This window comes from Nesoenas mayeri (assembly GCF_963082525.1).
Source record: "Nesoenas mayeri genome assembly, chromosome: 1".
Classification (NCBI taxonomy): domain Eukaryota; kingdom Metazoa; phylum Chordata; class Aves; order Columbiformes; family Columbidae; genus Nesoenas; species Nesoenas mayeri.
The window spans coordinates 32,323,435-32,341,494 of record NC_137541.1 but is presented as its reverse complement, the minus strand read 5'-3'; the positions used below and the strand labels follow the sequence as shown (position 1 = coordinate 32,341,494).

General features: G+C 40.1%; 1 protein-coding gene across 1 annotated transcript in view; it reads right to left on the bottom strand.

Moving 5' to 3' along the window:
• Window positions 1-2,706, bottom strand: part of TMEM117 (transmembrane protein 117) — a gene marked incomplete at both ends in the record, with an annotated part of 204,434 nt that extends 201,728 nt beyond the window's left edge. Inside the window, one exon of the mRNA XM_080357883.1 lies at window positions 2,430-2,706. Within this exon, the coding sequence (XP_080214009.1) occupies window positions 2,430-2,706 (277 nt within the window). The remainder of the gene's footprint in view (window positions 1-2,429) is intronic.
• Window positions 2,707-18,060: the final 15,354 nt, after the last annotated feature.

Genomic DNA, 18,060 nt, shown 5'->3' with positions numbered 1-18,060 from the left:
AACAAAATGAGGAATTTCTAGGCAGTGAAGACATTAAAACAGTGCAAATAACTGGCAGGGAAGATTTCAGCAAATGTATAAATCCTGTACAAATGTATAAATCCTGTACAAATCCTCTAGAGAAGCAGAGACACACTCAAACTGTAAATCCACGTCATTATCTCATCAATGCAATTGCTATGCACACGAGCTAGTTTACAGCTAGCATGGCCACATCCATCAGTAACACAATCAGATCTCCAGTCACACAGCCTGCCATCTGCTCGCAGTGTATCACAAGTGACAACACATTCCCACTGACACACCGTGTGGGTGCAGTCAGTCCCACAGCACTCAAGTCAAGACGAGGTAGGGCTGCCGTGGCCCCTGGCTATCTTGGCGGCACAGTCCTTGGCCGATGCATCGGCACTGGCACCCAAGCGATCATGTCAGCTCAAGAAGCTGCTGTAGACAACATCAGAAGCAACTGGTTTTCCTTGGGATCAGCTGCCTGAGCTGGCTCGCTGCTCCATGACAGGAACAGCAGCACTGGCTCCAGGGAGGCACTAAAATAGTGTGTCTGCGGTTAGGACGTTGAAACTGTGGCAGAAACTCAACATGCAGCAAATATCCTCAAATCAGATTGTATCTAAAGCCATATTTGTCACCCAAACCATAACCATGAATATGCATAATCCAGCATTGCCATCAGGGGTGGGAATCTCTTGCCTGTTGGTTTCCTGAATGGAGCAGCAGACACTGAAGGCTGGGCAGACTTTCTGGTTTTGCCAGTAATGCTGATTCAAGCCACTTTAACACTTATGTTAAGCTGCATCCTATCTATGATATACACTTAAAAATCCAGAAGGAATTATCATAATAACCTACCTAGACAGATGGTAGAGAAGTACTCTGTAGTCAGATTAGAACATATTCCCAAAAAGAAAAATTCGCATCTCTTGACACCTTGTTCCACCGACTGCCTGCCCTTTCAGTTTTTAAAAAAAAAAAGTGCTGGCTATTTGCCACTTCCAAGCGCTGGACCTTGCAATACATTTGCTGGACTGAAGGTTCTGTCCTTCAAGTCAAATTTAAGCAAGTCACCCTCTAATCTTCCCTTTATCCTCTCAATCCTTTCACTATAGTGTTTATTTTCCAATTTTATCATCAGTTTCATTACTCTTCCCTAATCTTCTCCAATTTAATGAAATCATTCTTCAGTTGTGGAAGCCAGAATTATTGTGATCGTGTTTGTTCCAGAGCCCAGGAGCTAAGGTAAAATGTCCTCTTTATGAGGACATTTTACATTTACCATTAGGTTAAGGTAAAATATCCACCAAACAGCCATCAAGATGCTCAACTATTTTTCTGAATAAGTGCTTTGAGAGAAGTCTGTATTAAGAGAAGTATCTTAACGTGGCTTTGCTTGTTCAGTCCTTGATATAACAGCTTTACATCTGATTTATTAAAACAACAGTGGCTCTCTCTCTATCTTAATAGAACAAAACACACTACAGAAATGGCCTATTACTCATGTGCTTTCAGATGTTCCGTAACCATTCATCCTGCAGTCCTACCAGTGTAAGAACATAGGACTAGTCCACCTAGACCAGCAATGACACACCCAGAATCAGACGTTTGAAGGAACGGTGTAGCTGGCAGGAGTGAAGTAATCTTTTCCATTATTCCTACTTATCTCTAAAAGTTGAGAGACAGCCTTCAGACCTCAGATGCAACATTTTCTATGACTCAGTTCAGACAATTACAGATATTTTTGTATATCTATTTACATCTAAGTTCTCAGTCTCAGAATTTAAGCCAGGGTCATTCCATTCCTTTCAGTCAGTCCATGTGCAGTAATTTCCCGAGTTTAGTCACATCTTGTATACGAAAGCGTTTACTGTCATGTTTTTTTCCATTTCCTACCTTTCCATTTCACTGACTCACTCTTGTACTAAGAGACAGACAGGTCCTGCTTCTCTAGAATTCCTGTTTTCACGTGGGAGCTCTTCAGCACAGCTCTGCTAATACAAACTCTGTTTCCACTTGCGTGCCTTTTGACAAGACATGTAGTGTTGCCGCCCCAAGGAACAATGTATTTTCTTCTAATTGCTGAGAAAATTATATAATAAGATTTTAAAATCGCTCTGAAGATGCAAATAAGTGTTTTTTATGGTACTGAAAATCACTGACCTCTCAACTATTTCAAACATGTCAGCTTTCCCTACTTTTAGCCTTTTTTGACAGAAATCATTGTGAATTACACTCACATAAGTAGACATGGCATTAATTTCCATGATGACATAAGCTTTGATGCACTGAGTTCTATACAGCTCTAAACAGTTGAAGCGATTAATAGCAAAGCTTACAAAACTGCAATGAGTAGAAAGGTAAAAGAGGGAGTCAGAAAGCCATTATCAGGAAGCCAGTATGTGCATCAGGCAACTTACCAAACAGGCGCTGATGGAAAAGAAATTTCCCAGCTATCAGTCCTGTGAGAATGGCGAGCAGCCACAGAAACACCTTCAAAAATCTCCAGCCTCCTCCTTCGGGGTATTTATTTGTTACGAAGGAGAAACAATTACCAACAACAATAACATTGGCTTCTGTCTGACTGTGAGATACGGGGTCCTCAGCGAATATTAAGAAGTTAAAGAAGATCACTAAGTAAGCCACAACTAAGCGAGACCACGGGTGCTGGAAGTAGTAGCGGAAGTCTTTATCCATCCTCAGATATTTCAGGGCTGTTCTTTGCCTGTATGTAAAGACACAAAAGCACAATATTATATATATACCTGGAATTCTTGGAGCTTAAGAGATACCTGCATGTTCCAAAAATCAAGTCACTGTAACCTTGTCGCCAGTCATTTTTAACACTTGACTAGCAATGAAAGTTTCAATCAAAAGACAATGTGAGATCCAGGTACAGAAAAACTGAAATTTTTGCCCATTCCACTGTAGAAACAATAAACATAAATCCATTATAGCAGAGGATTTTCAGTCTCAAACATTTCTATGCTATCTCTTTTAAAGTATTGCTCCACATGGGGCATGAAAATACAGCATGTGAGAACATGAGCAGCTACATGAAACTCAGAGTGCCTTTCCGGACACATTCCAAAAAATTACAACACAGATTTCACAAATGTTCATGCTAAGCCTAAACTGAATATTTTTCCTTATCGTAGAAGGATGGAACACTCCCATAAGTCCAGTCAGGTCTTCCACTGCCTCATCTCCTGGAAGCTTACAAGCGTAGACTCCAGCACTTGAGAAACTTGTGTTTATATGAAGGAATAACACAACTGTAAAGTTACTAGAATTAAGCCCTGCAGCTCAGGCAAGTCTGTGGAGATGTTTTCACTGACTTCAGGGAGTACACCTATAATTAAGTATATTTTCAAAATCAGAAAATAAAAATGCCCTGAGCACAGACTGTTTTGTACGAATACAGAAACTGTATTTTGAAACTTACCGACTAATGAACCACAGCTACAGAAAAATGCAACTGAGCACGGTTAACATTTCATTTGTTTGCCATTTGATTTCTCTTTCTTTTATTCACAACAAATTAGTTGTTTCATCCTGTTGAACCAATTTGTATGCACAAAAATACAAGGCCTTTTTGTTGTGGAACACTGCAATTATTCAAGAGACACAAAGTGTAGGAAGAAAAAAAAAGGAAGAGTATCTAATAATATAGCTTGTTTATTACAGCATGATCCTTGAAGGATACAGTGTACTTAACTGAACAGCACAGATTTTTGCAAATGTCATAAGCCCTACAGGAGAAAAAAACCCTAAATTCAGTTCGCAGCAAAAGACTAAAAACCCCTAATCAATTACTCATCCCTTCTTGGACTTCTGACTAAGTATCACTTGGCAAACTTAGAAACAACTTGAATTACAATGCCTCTCTTTAGGTAGTCCTTTCAAAATTATTTAACTCTATAATCCGATTTATTTTTGTAAAATTACAAAGAAACCTGTACTCATTACATCAAAAGAATAGAACTCTTAGCAAATTCAGACAATGCATTCATTAAATTTAAAAAAAAAAAATCTGTCCTATTATGCATAAATTACATATGAATAACGAAAAACAAAACAAAACACCACAAAAACAAACCACAGACACAGTAGAGAGTTCAAAAGGAAGTGTGAACCCGTTGAAAACTTCATTAATAAAGTGAGTTAAAGAAACGGTCATTGGCCCAGTAGCCTAAGATACCACTTTTGGGAAATTAAACAGCCATCAAAATGCCCAAATCTATTTCATGTTCCCCTTCCTTTATGTTAATGGGAAGAAAAGTTTTGACATTCCTTACGTGTATGGACCATCTTAAAGCCCGAATGGGTCTGGAGATAAACAACCTTGTGTCCTGACATTTTGGCAGCAGTTGGACACACGAGAGTTACTAGACACCCAACTGAAGACGCAGCTTCCCAGGAAGCATTTTATAGCATAAGAAGCCAATATTTGAAATAGTAGTGGTGCGAAATCGCTGATAAAAACCCTGCTCTTGACTATCTCGATGCCAAAACTGAGGATGTCGAGAAAGCCGCGCATCAGTCGCCCATCGCAACCTGTTAAATCGACCCATTTCCCACTGCCCCCGGCGCACACCTGGGGACCCGCGGCCGCGTTACCCCGCACAGAAACACAGAGCCCGGGGTTCCCGCAGCGCCGCCGGGCCGGGGCTGCCCGCTGCCCGCTGCCCGCTCCCCGCTCCCGCCTCACTCACTCACCGTGACGGGGGATCCGGCGCCGCGGGCGCGGTGCTGTGCGGCGCGGCTCCGCAACTGCCGCGGTGCGGCTCTCAGCAGCGGGCCAGGTGCCGCTCCGCTGCGCGGCGGCCGCCCCCCGCAGCTGCCCGCGGCCGGCACGGCCCCCAGCCCTTCGGGCGCTGACAGCGGCGCTGGCGCTGCCGCGGAGTCCCGCCCCCCGCGGGAGGGAGGGAGCGGCTGCGGCGGCGGCGGTGGCTGTGGCGGTGGCGGGGCCCCTCCTCTCCTCTCCGCCCCGCTCCCGGCAGCGGGCGAGCGCCGAGAGAGGGAGCGCGGTCGCGGCGGCCCCGGCAGTGCTGCAGCCGCGGCGGGGCGGGCGGTGCCGCTGCGGCAGGGTCCCGGCGCCCGTGGCTTTCCCTGCCTGTCCCTCCCCCCCGGAGCCTGCCAGCAAGGACGCGAAACGTGCGCGTTGTTCCCGCGGGTGTCTTTATTCACCCTGGAAAATGGTGGCCTGGGAGGCACGAGGGGTCGTTCAGCCGGGGGAGGTGAACGGAACTGGAGTGATACTCAGTTCTCACTGGTCAGACTCCAGCATTAAGTAAATTAGCTCCAGAAAATCACAAATATGGGAAATACAGGGTCAAATCTGGACAGGTATTACCCCAAAGCAAATGCATGGGGTTGGCAATAATAGCCAGATCACTCAGGGGGAAACCCTCATGTTTAGGGAGGGGAGGTCAATACCTATCTTGCTTACATGGGAAGGGGCTATCATGAGGCCATGGCCAGTCACCAGGGTCCATAGACAGTCGGTATTGTCACTGTGTCAGGCAAAATGCCTCTGTGCAGCCTGACAGAGCTGTTGACATTGCACTTCAGCCAAACTGCCAACCAAAGCCTTTTTACAATGGATGTGGTCCCTAGTGCCAGTGTGCTGGTATTGCTGACATCCCAGGAAAACGTTTATAAGATGCTCTCAGCATTGCATCATGCCCAAGTCTTAATGCAATACATACTAGTTCTGCTCATTGCTTAACACAGGTGAAAACAACTTGAAGTTGCCAGACATAGCCTCAATGTACTGTTGTGAAAAGTCTTGGAATTCCATTGAAGCAGGTAACTCAAATATGGCATCAAACTTAAAACATGGGTATACATTTCACTACTTCAGGCCAAGGTGCGGAGGAATGTGGCTGATGTCCACTGAGAAATGTGGAAGAGTCTTTAGCTGAGTCATGTTATAGAAGACCAGCACAGGCAGAAAAAGCACCAGATGAAGACCTGTGTATCCCTTCTGTACTTACATCAATACGGTTTTATATATTTTTGTAAATAAACATAACTGTCTTGAAAGGATCTGACAGAACATCCACATTATCTTCCTCAGCAGAATAACCTATGAGACCCTCAGTTTCAGGTAGAGATGCAACATTCAATATTTAACGCTACCCCTCCCCCCCAAGCTATATTTACAGCAAACAGGAATTTAAAATTCAGAGACAAAAATTATCATGCGTGATGAGAAAGTACAGAAATCCAGCATACAGCACTGCCTGTTCATGCAACAGTTCTGCGTGCAACGCCACAGTTGCAGATATCAGTCTCCTTCTGTCTAACAAATGAGAATCCACAGAGAAGGAGGCAGCACCTACCACAGGAGATCACACTCTTGATGCACCTACACACTAAAACCAAATTCTCTTCGGCTCTGACGGAAACCCATGCTACAACTACAGAGAGTTTGTGAACACTTTTCAGATAGTAAATCAGCGAGCAAGTTTTTGAAGCCACCAAGTAGATCAAACAAAAAATCATCCACTTTTCTGTTAATCAAAACCATAACTGCACCGTCTACCTTCCCCAGATTTCATATTGCCATTGCTGTAATATTTCACTTACATATAAAAAGGTGTACATACCTGAATAGCAACAATTAACAAATAATCTAAGCAGACAAGACTGATCAGGCCCACTCAACAAAAACCAGGAACTGCCAGTAACAGAAGAACATAAACAAATTCTTATCGACAAAATTGTCAGCAAGTGAACAAGGTAGCAGTAAAACCAGTAGGTTGAACCTAAAAAATAGGTTAAATCAGGACAATGAGTCATCTTGAAATGCTAGTTTCAATACTTGTGAATGAAACTATTTTACTAGCACTGCTACTATAAAAGAGCATTTGTGTAAAGGCTACCTTTTGACACAGTTTCCAGCACAGAGCTGTGAGTATTGAACTAACTGTGTATACATTGTACGGCAGTATCGACTTCTGTAGAATCATTTTACACTCAAATATGAGGAATCAGCCTTCTGCACATTAGTCTGGAACCAGAAAATTCTCTGACAAGACTCTGCTGCCTCAGACAACTCTATCTGGTACAGGAACACACACCAAGCTACAGCTTCAGCTTAAACTCAGAAAGCCCTCTGGTATTCCAAGTTATCTATAGAGGCTATGTGCTTGTCTGCTTGAGCCACGAAATTGTGGATCACATAACACCCATGAAATTTCATAGAATCACATCATAGCTGAGGCTGGAAGCAACCTCTGGAGATCCTCTAGTCCAGCCCATTGCTTAGAGCAGAGTTGTGTCCAGTTGGCTTTTGATTGTCACCTAGGCTGGAGACTGCACAACCTCTCTGGGCAACCTATTCCAATGTTCAACTATCCTCACAGTGAAAAGGTTTTTTCATATGTTAAATGTTTCAGTTTGGGCCCATTGCTTCTTGTCTGGATAGTACTGAGAAGAGTCTGGCTTCAACTTCTTTACTCCTTCTATCAGGTTTTTAGATAGATTGATAAGATCCTCTCCCTTGAGGCTCCTCTTCTCAAAGTTAAACAGTCGAAGATCTCTCAGCCTGTCCTCCCACTCTGTTCATCTGTGGTTGCGAAAATGCCTTTTCCCTGGCTTGCTGCTTGGAAAAAGTACTTAATTCCCTCAAACCTCAAAACCCCATTACTCAAGAATTGTGCTTCTAATGTATTTTTCTCACATCCCACTGTTGTGTTGACCATGGCCAGCAGATAAGCACCCACACAGCTGCGAGCTCACTCCCCCTGTCTCCTTCCCCAGCAGGACAAGGGAGACAATAGGAAACAAAAGAGAGAAAACTCATGGGTTGAGATAAAGATGGATTAATAATCAAAGCAAAACAAGTGAGAATTAATAAAATGTAATAAGGGAGGATAAAAAATAAAAACCACAGCAAACAAACAACAACAACGAACAAACAAAGCAAACAAAAGCCCCAACAAAACAAAAAACTGTGATGCTAAGGCAATCACTCACCAAGGCCCACACGCAGATCAATGCCTGGTCAGTCTCCGATAGCCGGCTTTGAAGCCAATCCCCACCCCACCCTTTTCCACTGCCCAGTATTATTGCTGAGCATGACATCATACGGCATGGAATGTCCCTTTGGTCAGTTGGGGTCAGCTGTCCTGGCCATGTCCCCTCCCAAATTCCTACCCAACCCCAGCCAACTCACTGGCAGGAGCGTGGGCAGAGTGGGAAAAAGAGGCAGCCTTGAGCCTATGCAAGCACTTCTCCGCAATAGCCACAACATTGGTGTGTTTTCAACATTTTTTTAGCCACAAGCACAAAACACAGCACAATATCGCTGCTATGAAGAAAGTTAATTTAATCCTAGGCCAGATACAGCACACCTGCAAAAAACATCCTTGGAACAAAAGATTTTCCCCTTTGAAATTTCACCGTCATGGTTATGGTACCCCGTTCTCTGCTACAGCACTTAAGATTATCATTATCTGCATCCCCAACTTGTTTCTTACTGTCTAAAAGAAGAGAAAGCAGCCCATTAAAACATTAAAACAGAAGCTGACAGCAGTGTTTAACTAAAGAGATAAATAATTTAAGAACTTAGAAAAAAAAAAGGCAAAAATATATCCATTAGGAAGAATGTTAAGTTAATCAGAGACAATGTCATTGCAAATACTAGTACTGCTTTACTACTAGATGTAAAAAACAGGATTGCCTAAAAGAATGTGGACCAGCAGAAATGTTTCTATTGCTTATTTGGAAACCATAAACAGTGCTTTCACATTTGGTAACATTGAAATACTTTCAATTAAATCAATAGTATTAAAAGATAGTAAACCACAGCAACTTAAACATCTATTTTTAAATGGCAGGTCAAAGAATTATTAGAAAAATAAATGTAAGACGTGATAGGTAGCAATGTTAATAATGAAATTTGTTTCCTAAGAACTTCTGAAATGCTGAGGAAATTTCATAGAACTAGAAGTCAAGGTAACAATATCTAAAGGATAAATAGGATGTCCTACATAATTACAGGGTTTTCAGGCTAACAGCAAGTATGCGCAAAAAATATGGAAAAGACATGTTTAGGTCTTAATTACTAAAAGAAGTGAAAGGGAGAAGAATTGGAATAACCAAAGGGAAGGCAGTGTCGCTGGCTGTGCAGCCATGCAGCTCCCCCTCCACACACACACTGTAAGTCAGAGTTTTCACCAGACTTAGTAGTGGTTTTGGCCTAACTAGTGCCTCTGTTTCTACAAGCACAACCAGCAATACTACAAGCTGACAGAGCACGGTTTTTGGAAGACTGTTCTGATATCACTTTCGGAGATAATAGGTTCATTTGGTGAGGTCAGGTCTGATGTATACATGAACTCCTCAAGGTATGTGGTCAGATACCTACTGACATTTCAATGAGAGAACGAGAATGGCACGACATCAGCACTATATGCAGTACACATACTAACTAATAGGCTTCCAAGTTATTATAAAGGGCCTTATTCCTGATTCTATTTAACATTTTTAATGGATGAAACAATAAAGAGATTGCAAATTACTTAAGATGAGGGAAAACAACAATAATGGCAAAAGGACACGTCTCTGATGCTAAACCTCTGGACTCTTTTACTCATTAGGTACAATCCAAAACATTACAACTCAAATGTGAATGTGAATATGGACAAATTATACCTGGTGTTTCTATAAGGCAGAAAAAAATAGCTTGGATATAGACTTTAACAAATATAAATCACTATGTCTAATGATGCTCTGGCTAAAAATGGTAGCAGCACTTTGGGAGCTGGGGGGTTAATATGTACTTTTTGATCTTTGTTAAGCAAGTTTAACTTTACCAACGTGAAATTAAGAGGTGCTTTTATCATTGTTGATAGCTTAAACTGCAAAAATATTATTTTAAGCAGAACTTAATATATATCTCTAATTTTGCAATGCCAATGGAACTCAGACAAAAAACTGTAGGAGAACTGTAGAGCCAGAAGTTTAAGTGACCTTTTACATATAGTGAAACAGAGCTTCAGTCCTGGAGTCAAGTGATGAAGGGCTTACCAAGGTTAAAGCAGAAACTGTACTGGAAGTTTTAGAAGATGATAGTCGGATGATAAACAAAACTACACTTGAATGAAGTACTTACTTCTGTTCATTCAGACCAAATTTACTCCAGGCAAGCATCATTCTACTTCACACAATCATACTAATTTCAACAGACAACCAGCCTACACCTAACCTAGATAAAATCCCTGAAAAAAGTCTAGTGAGGTGAACTTACACCACTAATTAAATACCTTTTATGTGCATCTGCTGGCCATATGGATGCTTTCAACTAATAGAACAACCAGATGTGACTTCTGTAGCACGAAAAGAGAGGAATAATCAGCTTGCAGCTACATTGATAGCTGCATATAAAGAATTAGAGAAAACACAAATTAAGAAAAAGTGGAATCTGACTTCATCCTTCCGTGGATACTGTTTAAGCATAGTGCTCAAGTTTATTGTGATGGTAAAAGAAGATTTCAGAAAGATAGGATTAAATCTGGAAGACAAAAGTTTAGAAAAATAGTAACAAAAAGTCTTTGGGAAAATATAAGCTAGTGTTGCTGAACTCTAGTAAAAGAAAAGTAACATCACATGGTTTTAGTATGAGCTTTATATTCTTTTTATATTCCTGTCAGATTACTATCTGACAGGAAAATGACTTAAGCTGTGTTGATTTATCCAATACTAAAGAAAAAGTTAATTAAAAATAATGAGGAATAATTTCTTAACCTCAGGAAAAAACATAGGACAAAAAAAGTCTTGTATTTTCAAGTACTCTATCTCATGATGTTCTTCCAAATTGCAATGAACAATTGTACTTTGTATAACTGCACTGTAACAATACACTGCCTCTGTAAAAAAAAAAGCCTGAAGGCTTTACTGTGTTGTCATATAAATTTCCTGTGTCTTGATCCTATTTCTATTAGAATAAAAATAGGTGTAGCATAACATAAAAATTTTGCATCTTGTCATAAGTACTGCTTTTAAACTCAAGCACAGTGTGATAACTCAAACGATTAAATGACTTTCTTTTCAAATCTCTGCGAACCTGAAATTGGAGTACCCTATCTCAGACAATACAGGCTGATCTGAGAGGTGATCATGCACTGTCAGACACAACTGACAGGGGAACAGAAACACAGTTGGGGCATGGGGTTCTATGAGGCACTGGCTGTTGCACTGGGTGTCTTGTTAGAGTTTATGGCAAACCGGATAGTGCACTAATGTAATTGAGGTGCAAATCTGTTCCTACTGAAGCAAATACACACAGGTGTCTTGTGCAAATCACGGCTTGACCAAGCACTGGATCAAACCCTGGGAATCCAACTGAGCTGCACTTGCTAACAACTCCAATGTGACTGTCCAAATGGTAGCACTTGGTGAATCAGAACTATAATCTCACTGAAAATAATCAAATGTAACAATATTAAACATGACAGAGTTAATCCCAGTCTGAAGATAATTAAAAAGAGAATAATATATACACTGGTATGCCCAAGGAGTGGAGTTCTTTTGCTGTGAGATTTTCAGTTCTGGACAAGTGATGAGAAAACCAAGTTTTGTGACCTTTCTTTAAAGCTTCTTCTCATCATATTTAGGCTTGTGCAGTATCTATTATGCAAATAGACATTTTTTCAATGGCCAAAGATTAGACTGTAACAAGTGCCTGTTATTTTTAGCTCACACTAATGCACTGTGAAAAAGCATAGTCAGACAAAAAAAAATTACAATGATAAATGTAATAATTTATTTAGCAGCTGGAAATCCATTGAAAACGGACAGGCACTTTGAATAAGTGCCCAAGAGAACAAGAAAGAGTTTACAGTGCGGTCAAAATGTCTTTTGTTTGTTTATTGAATTTCCTTTTATTTATAAGACGAGTAGTTAGTGCACTGTAGAATCTTTTGGAACTAAAATAAAGGACCGGAGACCTTCAGCTAATGCTGAGGCATAGCATCCATCTGGGATTGTGTGTGCCTGTGAGGGCCTTATTCTGCTGGAAACTAAGTGCAGGGAGCTGAGCACTAACAGCCGGTCTTAAATGGTAGAAGGGAACAAGGTGAGCACTTGAGGTTTTGCTGCCAGTCTTTCTCCTACCCTTCTGCCACATTCCTGTCTATTTAAACAGTAAGCACTGCAGATAAAAATCTATGGTACAGTTTTATTCTGTCACATCTCAGAATACTTTCTGCAAACAATTAGTAATTAAATGCCTAATTGGCCTCATGGAGCCCTTTAGGGATAAAACTTCCCATTTTTTCTTGCTACTCTTTTTTTACTAGTAATTTATGGGTAGAATCTGGGTGTCACTTATGAGTAACTCAGGAGAAAGGTCTGTCTGACTGAATTCTTCTCCTGCAAGTAGTATCCCATGAGTAGGAGGAATCCTTTGTCTCAAGCACTCTAATTCTTTCACCCAGCTTCCACATCTCTCAGAAGGTCTTAGCTGCCCTCAGAATGCCTACATCAAAAAGTGGAATTATCTAACAGCAGTGTGAACCTCTTCTTAATTTATTTGGAAATTTGGATAAGACCATAAAACAGCATTAAGAAACATACAAGGAGCTAGTAGAGGGAACCTGAGATGAGATCTAATATGTTCACAGCGATACATGCCATGGAACAACAAGCAGAAACCTGGGATCTTAGCAAGGATAGGCAAGATGTCAAAGAAAATGTAAGACTGAAGACTGAAACTTTCAAATACTGATACGCCCAGGCTACAAGGTAAACAATCTTAGCAAGGTTCAGAGGCTCTGCAACACCCTAATTAAGAGAGGAAGTGATTTAGGACTTTGTGTCTTCAACACAGAGTGCAAACAATGCCTTGGCCAGGGTCACTTTTGCTTCATCTGGCATTAGTTTGTACTTACTGTACCTCCTCAAGAGAGGAACCGCCATCTTTGTAGTGATGGAAAACAAGATAAACAACTGCACATAATCAGCATAGTGCTAGTGTTTCAGCTGATAGAATTCCACAATGACTCAGTGCACTCATCTGAAGTAAATATTAAAAGAAAGTGGAAATAGGTATGAAAAGAATGTTTCCAAACATCCCTCTTTTGAGTTCACCAGGAAAATGACTGGATCCACCCTAGTGCATTTTCCTTACCAGTGAAGTCCTGTCTGTACCAAAGTCAGTGAGAAATTTCTTACTGTTTTCAGTAGGGTCATGATATCCTTCATAAAATGTTAAGAAAAACAAAAGTATAATCTCTGTTTTCTGTAGCATGTATTTTGACCTAATCATTGTATTTGCCTTGTTATTACTTTTTAAATGTTTGTCATAACAGAAATATTTGAGTAAGGAAATCTTCAATAAAATAGTTACTTTCTAGAGTACTCAAAACTACGTACCAGCTCATTAGATCATGCAAACTTCGAACACTGGTCTGTGCTCAGACATGACTACTGGTCACACAAGCCACCCACTGGTAATTACCAGTCTTGGCAGACAAGGTCTGCTCTAAGTCTAGGTGGCAGCATTGTGTTTGGTGGCTCTCTGCCAGGACTCACCAGCTTTCTAAAAGGGATCCTTCTACAGTCACCATGTGCTTGGCTATCAGTTTGATCATCCAGATGGGACTGAAACAGTCCCAGGCACATTTTCTTTCTCATCAGATAGCTAGTAAACCTGATGGAAGGTAGAGTAGCCCTAATTGACATGAAAAAGTGAAAGGAGAGGCTGCAGAAAGACATTAAATGTACTCAGCTACCCAGGCTCTTAAAAAATAAATGGATATTGGAAGACTTTTTCTACACTGTGATCCAGAGGAAGGCTTTACATTAACACAAACAGCAGCTCATGTTTGCCTTGGAGTTTTTTCCAAAACAAGATATTCACTTTTAATATGTGTTATTTAATTGGAGCTTCTTGGTGGCAAGAAGGCTTCATTCCTATTGAATGAAGATAATAATATGGCTTCTTTGTTATCATCTTCGATCTAGACTACAGCAATGTAATGCACCTTGCTATAAATAATTAGTACATCTCTTTAGCCACTTTCCCTACTGGAGCAGATCATGTCCTGCTTCTGTTTTCTGTGTAGTCTTCCTCTAGAAACCTGTCAAATTTAAAATCTTGGTATCTATGCTCAGGCATACAATGGTCCGGGAAGAAGGCACACATGCATTAGCTTAGTCCTGATAGCTTAAAATGGAAATTGTGACGTATAAATCCATTCCAAATGTGTAAGGGACCTGTCCAGGTCTTCACACAGTTTTTCCTGCTTTCTTTGACTCAAGAATCCCTTTGAACACCATGTAAGATGATTCCTAAAAATCTCTTGTGCACTCTACACACAAGGAAACTTCTTGGAACTTGTCATCAATAACTGACAAAGCAAACACAGGTTTTGAATAATAAAAATATTTTTTCCCAATGGAGAGAAATGACAAAATTGAGAACCACATAAATACCAGTTGTATCGTTTAATGCACTTTAGAAATGCATTCAAATAACATACCACGATGGCAGAACAGAAAATCTGAAAAGAATGGCAGAAAGGGTGACACAAATGATTTTGCACAATGACTTTGCAGTGGTATTTACGTGTTAGTTAATCACTGCCATTAAGGCAAGTATATTAAAGAACAAACATTTTAGAATTTTTGTAATTTAAAAATCACTGAAATTATTAAATAATTTGACCACCATATTGCCCATTATGCTGTACATAGAGAAAGCTGAGATGCCATGTCTAGTATTTTTCTACAGATTTACCAGATCAGAATAATGCCTACAAATGGACAAGGGTATCAATAAACCATACTCATAAACAACTCCTTAATAATATCTGGAAGTACTTAACAGAACAGAAAGATGTTAAAAAATGGAAATGCCCACCAATGTTCTTTGTTCAGTTTATGTTACAGGACATTTGCTTCTTGTTATCAAAGCATACCAAAACATGACAAGAATCAGTTGTCTACAACTTTTAGGATATCAAAACATATTGCTGCAAATCTGTTTTCATCTATGACAGCAGCTAGGAAAATCCCAGTACTTCAGACTTGGTTATCTACTATATTGTAATTCAATTTAAAATAGTTGTCTATCTATCACATTCCTGGCCACCCACAGACAATGCCTACTCTGTCAGATGTTTCAGCAGCCAGAAAGAAAAGCCCCTTAGGTAATGAATATTAAGAACAGGAGTTAGATTTTTTTTTTTTTCTCATCTATGAGAAATACCTCAGAGCATAAAGAAATTAAGAGATATATTCATACAGCTATAAAGACTTACTGATTAACGTAAAGGAAGAGCTGTCCACACTGCAACAGAAGCCACTTACTGTAACGGCAAGAGAGCAATGAGTTCTTATAGCAATACTTCTTAATAGCAGACTATCCATAAGCTCTAGCCGTCACAAATAAATACTGTTTTATTTCACTTGAACACGGTGTGTTCTTGATTAAAGCTGAATATACTGAGACTTACAAACAGGTAACACTGGTATGCTCAGAAATCCAAGTCCATTTTGCTAGGAACAGCTTTCACACATATCCTCAAGGCTTTAAGCAAATCTGACTCTAGGAGTGATGTGATTTCTAATGTCTTTGTTTAGATACCTGCGGGTGTATGGGAATGGAGATAACTGGAAGCAGAGTTGGAGAAATGAAGTTTTCACATATTTCTGAAAGAAGTTTATATTTATTATTACTCTATGTGGAAGAAAGTTCATCTTGCTGAGGGACTAACTCTCCAATGTTATCATTATCTTCTGAAAATATGGTCATTTTTTAAGAACATGCTGAACGATGAAAAGAATAATATAAGCTGAAGCTTTGAAGAGTGTCAGGATAGAGATCTACAGGTAATGGAGCTCCACAGAAAGAAAATGAAGTTGTAATATTGCCCAGTAAAATGGTTTTCACTCTTCAGCTGTTGGAAATGTGTTTAGTGTTTGAACTGTCACCACAAGATACGTATGGACTGCAGTAATAAAAGCTGTATGTAAAGAAATATGTGCATTTCCACTCTCAGGTGGACAATTATAGTCAAACTTGGAACAGGCCTTCCTGGCAACATCACAACAGGAGAAAATGTTTGCACAACATTATGGAACTGTGAACACAATTAATTGAGGATTCCATAGAGATCATAACCACAGCATTTAATAAACTAGCATAAGTGAATAGAGCACTGTTAAATGAATGAAGAAGTAAATGTATAAGGAAAGACAATAAAGACACTGAAAATGAAAACAATACCCAGAAGTCACATAGAAAACGCTGTATGAAAGTCTGTTAAAAAGATTTCATTTTTTTAATTGTCATTTATTATTCAGTTAAAAGAATCTTATTAAAATTCAGAAAACTGTAATATGCTGTCTCTACCAAAAGAATCACAGCCTTACTTAGATACAAAACCTAATGTCCACTGGAAAAAAAGAATTCAAGTACAGGCAAGAAAATATACCTAATAAGAAGAAAAAAGTTACTAATGCATGTGCTAACAAATAAACCTCCCTATTCCTTATGCTGTCACTCGTATGATTTGGATAGGAGTTTAATAATGAAAAACATACTATGATTCAGAAGTTTAGGCACCTTCAACAGAGATAAAATCCTTACTTGCTTGTGCTTGTTTCTATGCAAAGTCTCTTCTTTGTTAAACATGAAAAACTGTGACACAGGAAAATATTTGTGATCTTGAGATTTTTAAAAAATACTTTAGCCTTTCAGTTTGTCTTTTTGCTGAAAAGATGCTATGAAATGCCAATGTGTATCAGCCTTATTTCATATGAAGCAGATGTTACGATCCTACTTCTGTACTTTAGAGCCCTCTGACAGATTAGTGGGAATTGATGTGATGTGACCTCATATAGTCAAGGTGATCTCAATGTGGTGACAGACATCATACTCTCATGCCACTCTAATATTTCCAGTCAAAGCATGGGTTTCCATTGAAAGCACAGTTCCAAAGTCTCAGCTACATATCCTCATTACCACATTGTGCCAAAATAGTGTTCCTGGGGGCACATGGCTAACCGGATCAAGGAACTGATCAATCTTTCCAGGACATCTGTCTAGCAAGGGAAACATCCTTTTCCCTCATAAATTTTCAGGCAAATTCATCCTTTACAAATGCTAACACCAACACAAGGGAGGAATGTAGAACACAGGATATGTGACAGGCTTAGGCTCAAATGATTTAAAGTAACTGTGATAGCACTGCATCTTTGTTTGCCACTCTGGCTGCATCTCTAGTACTCCTTTCCTCTTGGAAAAGCTCTTCTCCAAGAGTTTTATTTTTTTTATAACCTCTGTGCTCTCAGAGGCTTATAATAGAGGAATTAGAGCTGCCCTCTGGGTACCTGGGAGGCACCTGCTGTCTCTCATTTCTTGGTTTCATGTGAAGTCTTTGCTTGTCTCTTCCAGCCTCCTTGCTAGAAGAAAGATAAACAGCAGCATCTCTGTTTCCCCAGCTGCTGCAGTCCTCACAGTTAGTCCCAGCTCGCTGGCTGCTGACGTGTCTCCATAGTGACTTTGTATTTGCTGGACCAGCATTACACAGCAGAGCTCACATACTGCAGTTAGAGTGCTGCTTCACATTTCCCAAATAGGACACTAAAACCCTCACTTCCTTAAACTGGAAAGCTGACAAAGTGCAGGCACCCATATCTATCAACACATTTGACTTCAGAAATTCCTGAGCTGCAGCGCTCTGGAAGCTAGGAAGGTGAGCCAGGGAATTATTACCATGTGCTTGTCCTACTCATCTATTCTTCCCTGTTCTGCTGGGCTAGATATTTGGCATTTCATATGTTCACAGGTTGTATAGTGACCCATAAAACTCGGGCTAACTCCCGGGAATCCAAAGGAATCGTCAACATCAGGACATTACATGAAGTGTCCACAGCCCTGTTACATCTACAGCTGCCTGCACATTCCACCTATGGAGTCTAATCCAGACTGCAACACAGATTAAAAACACTGACTAAAGTACAGGACACAGAACTCATATTTAAACAAGAGGTAGTTGCCATCTTTTTGTCGTTAAGAAGACAGTGCTTCTC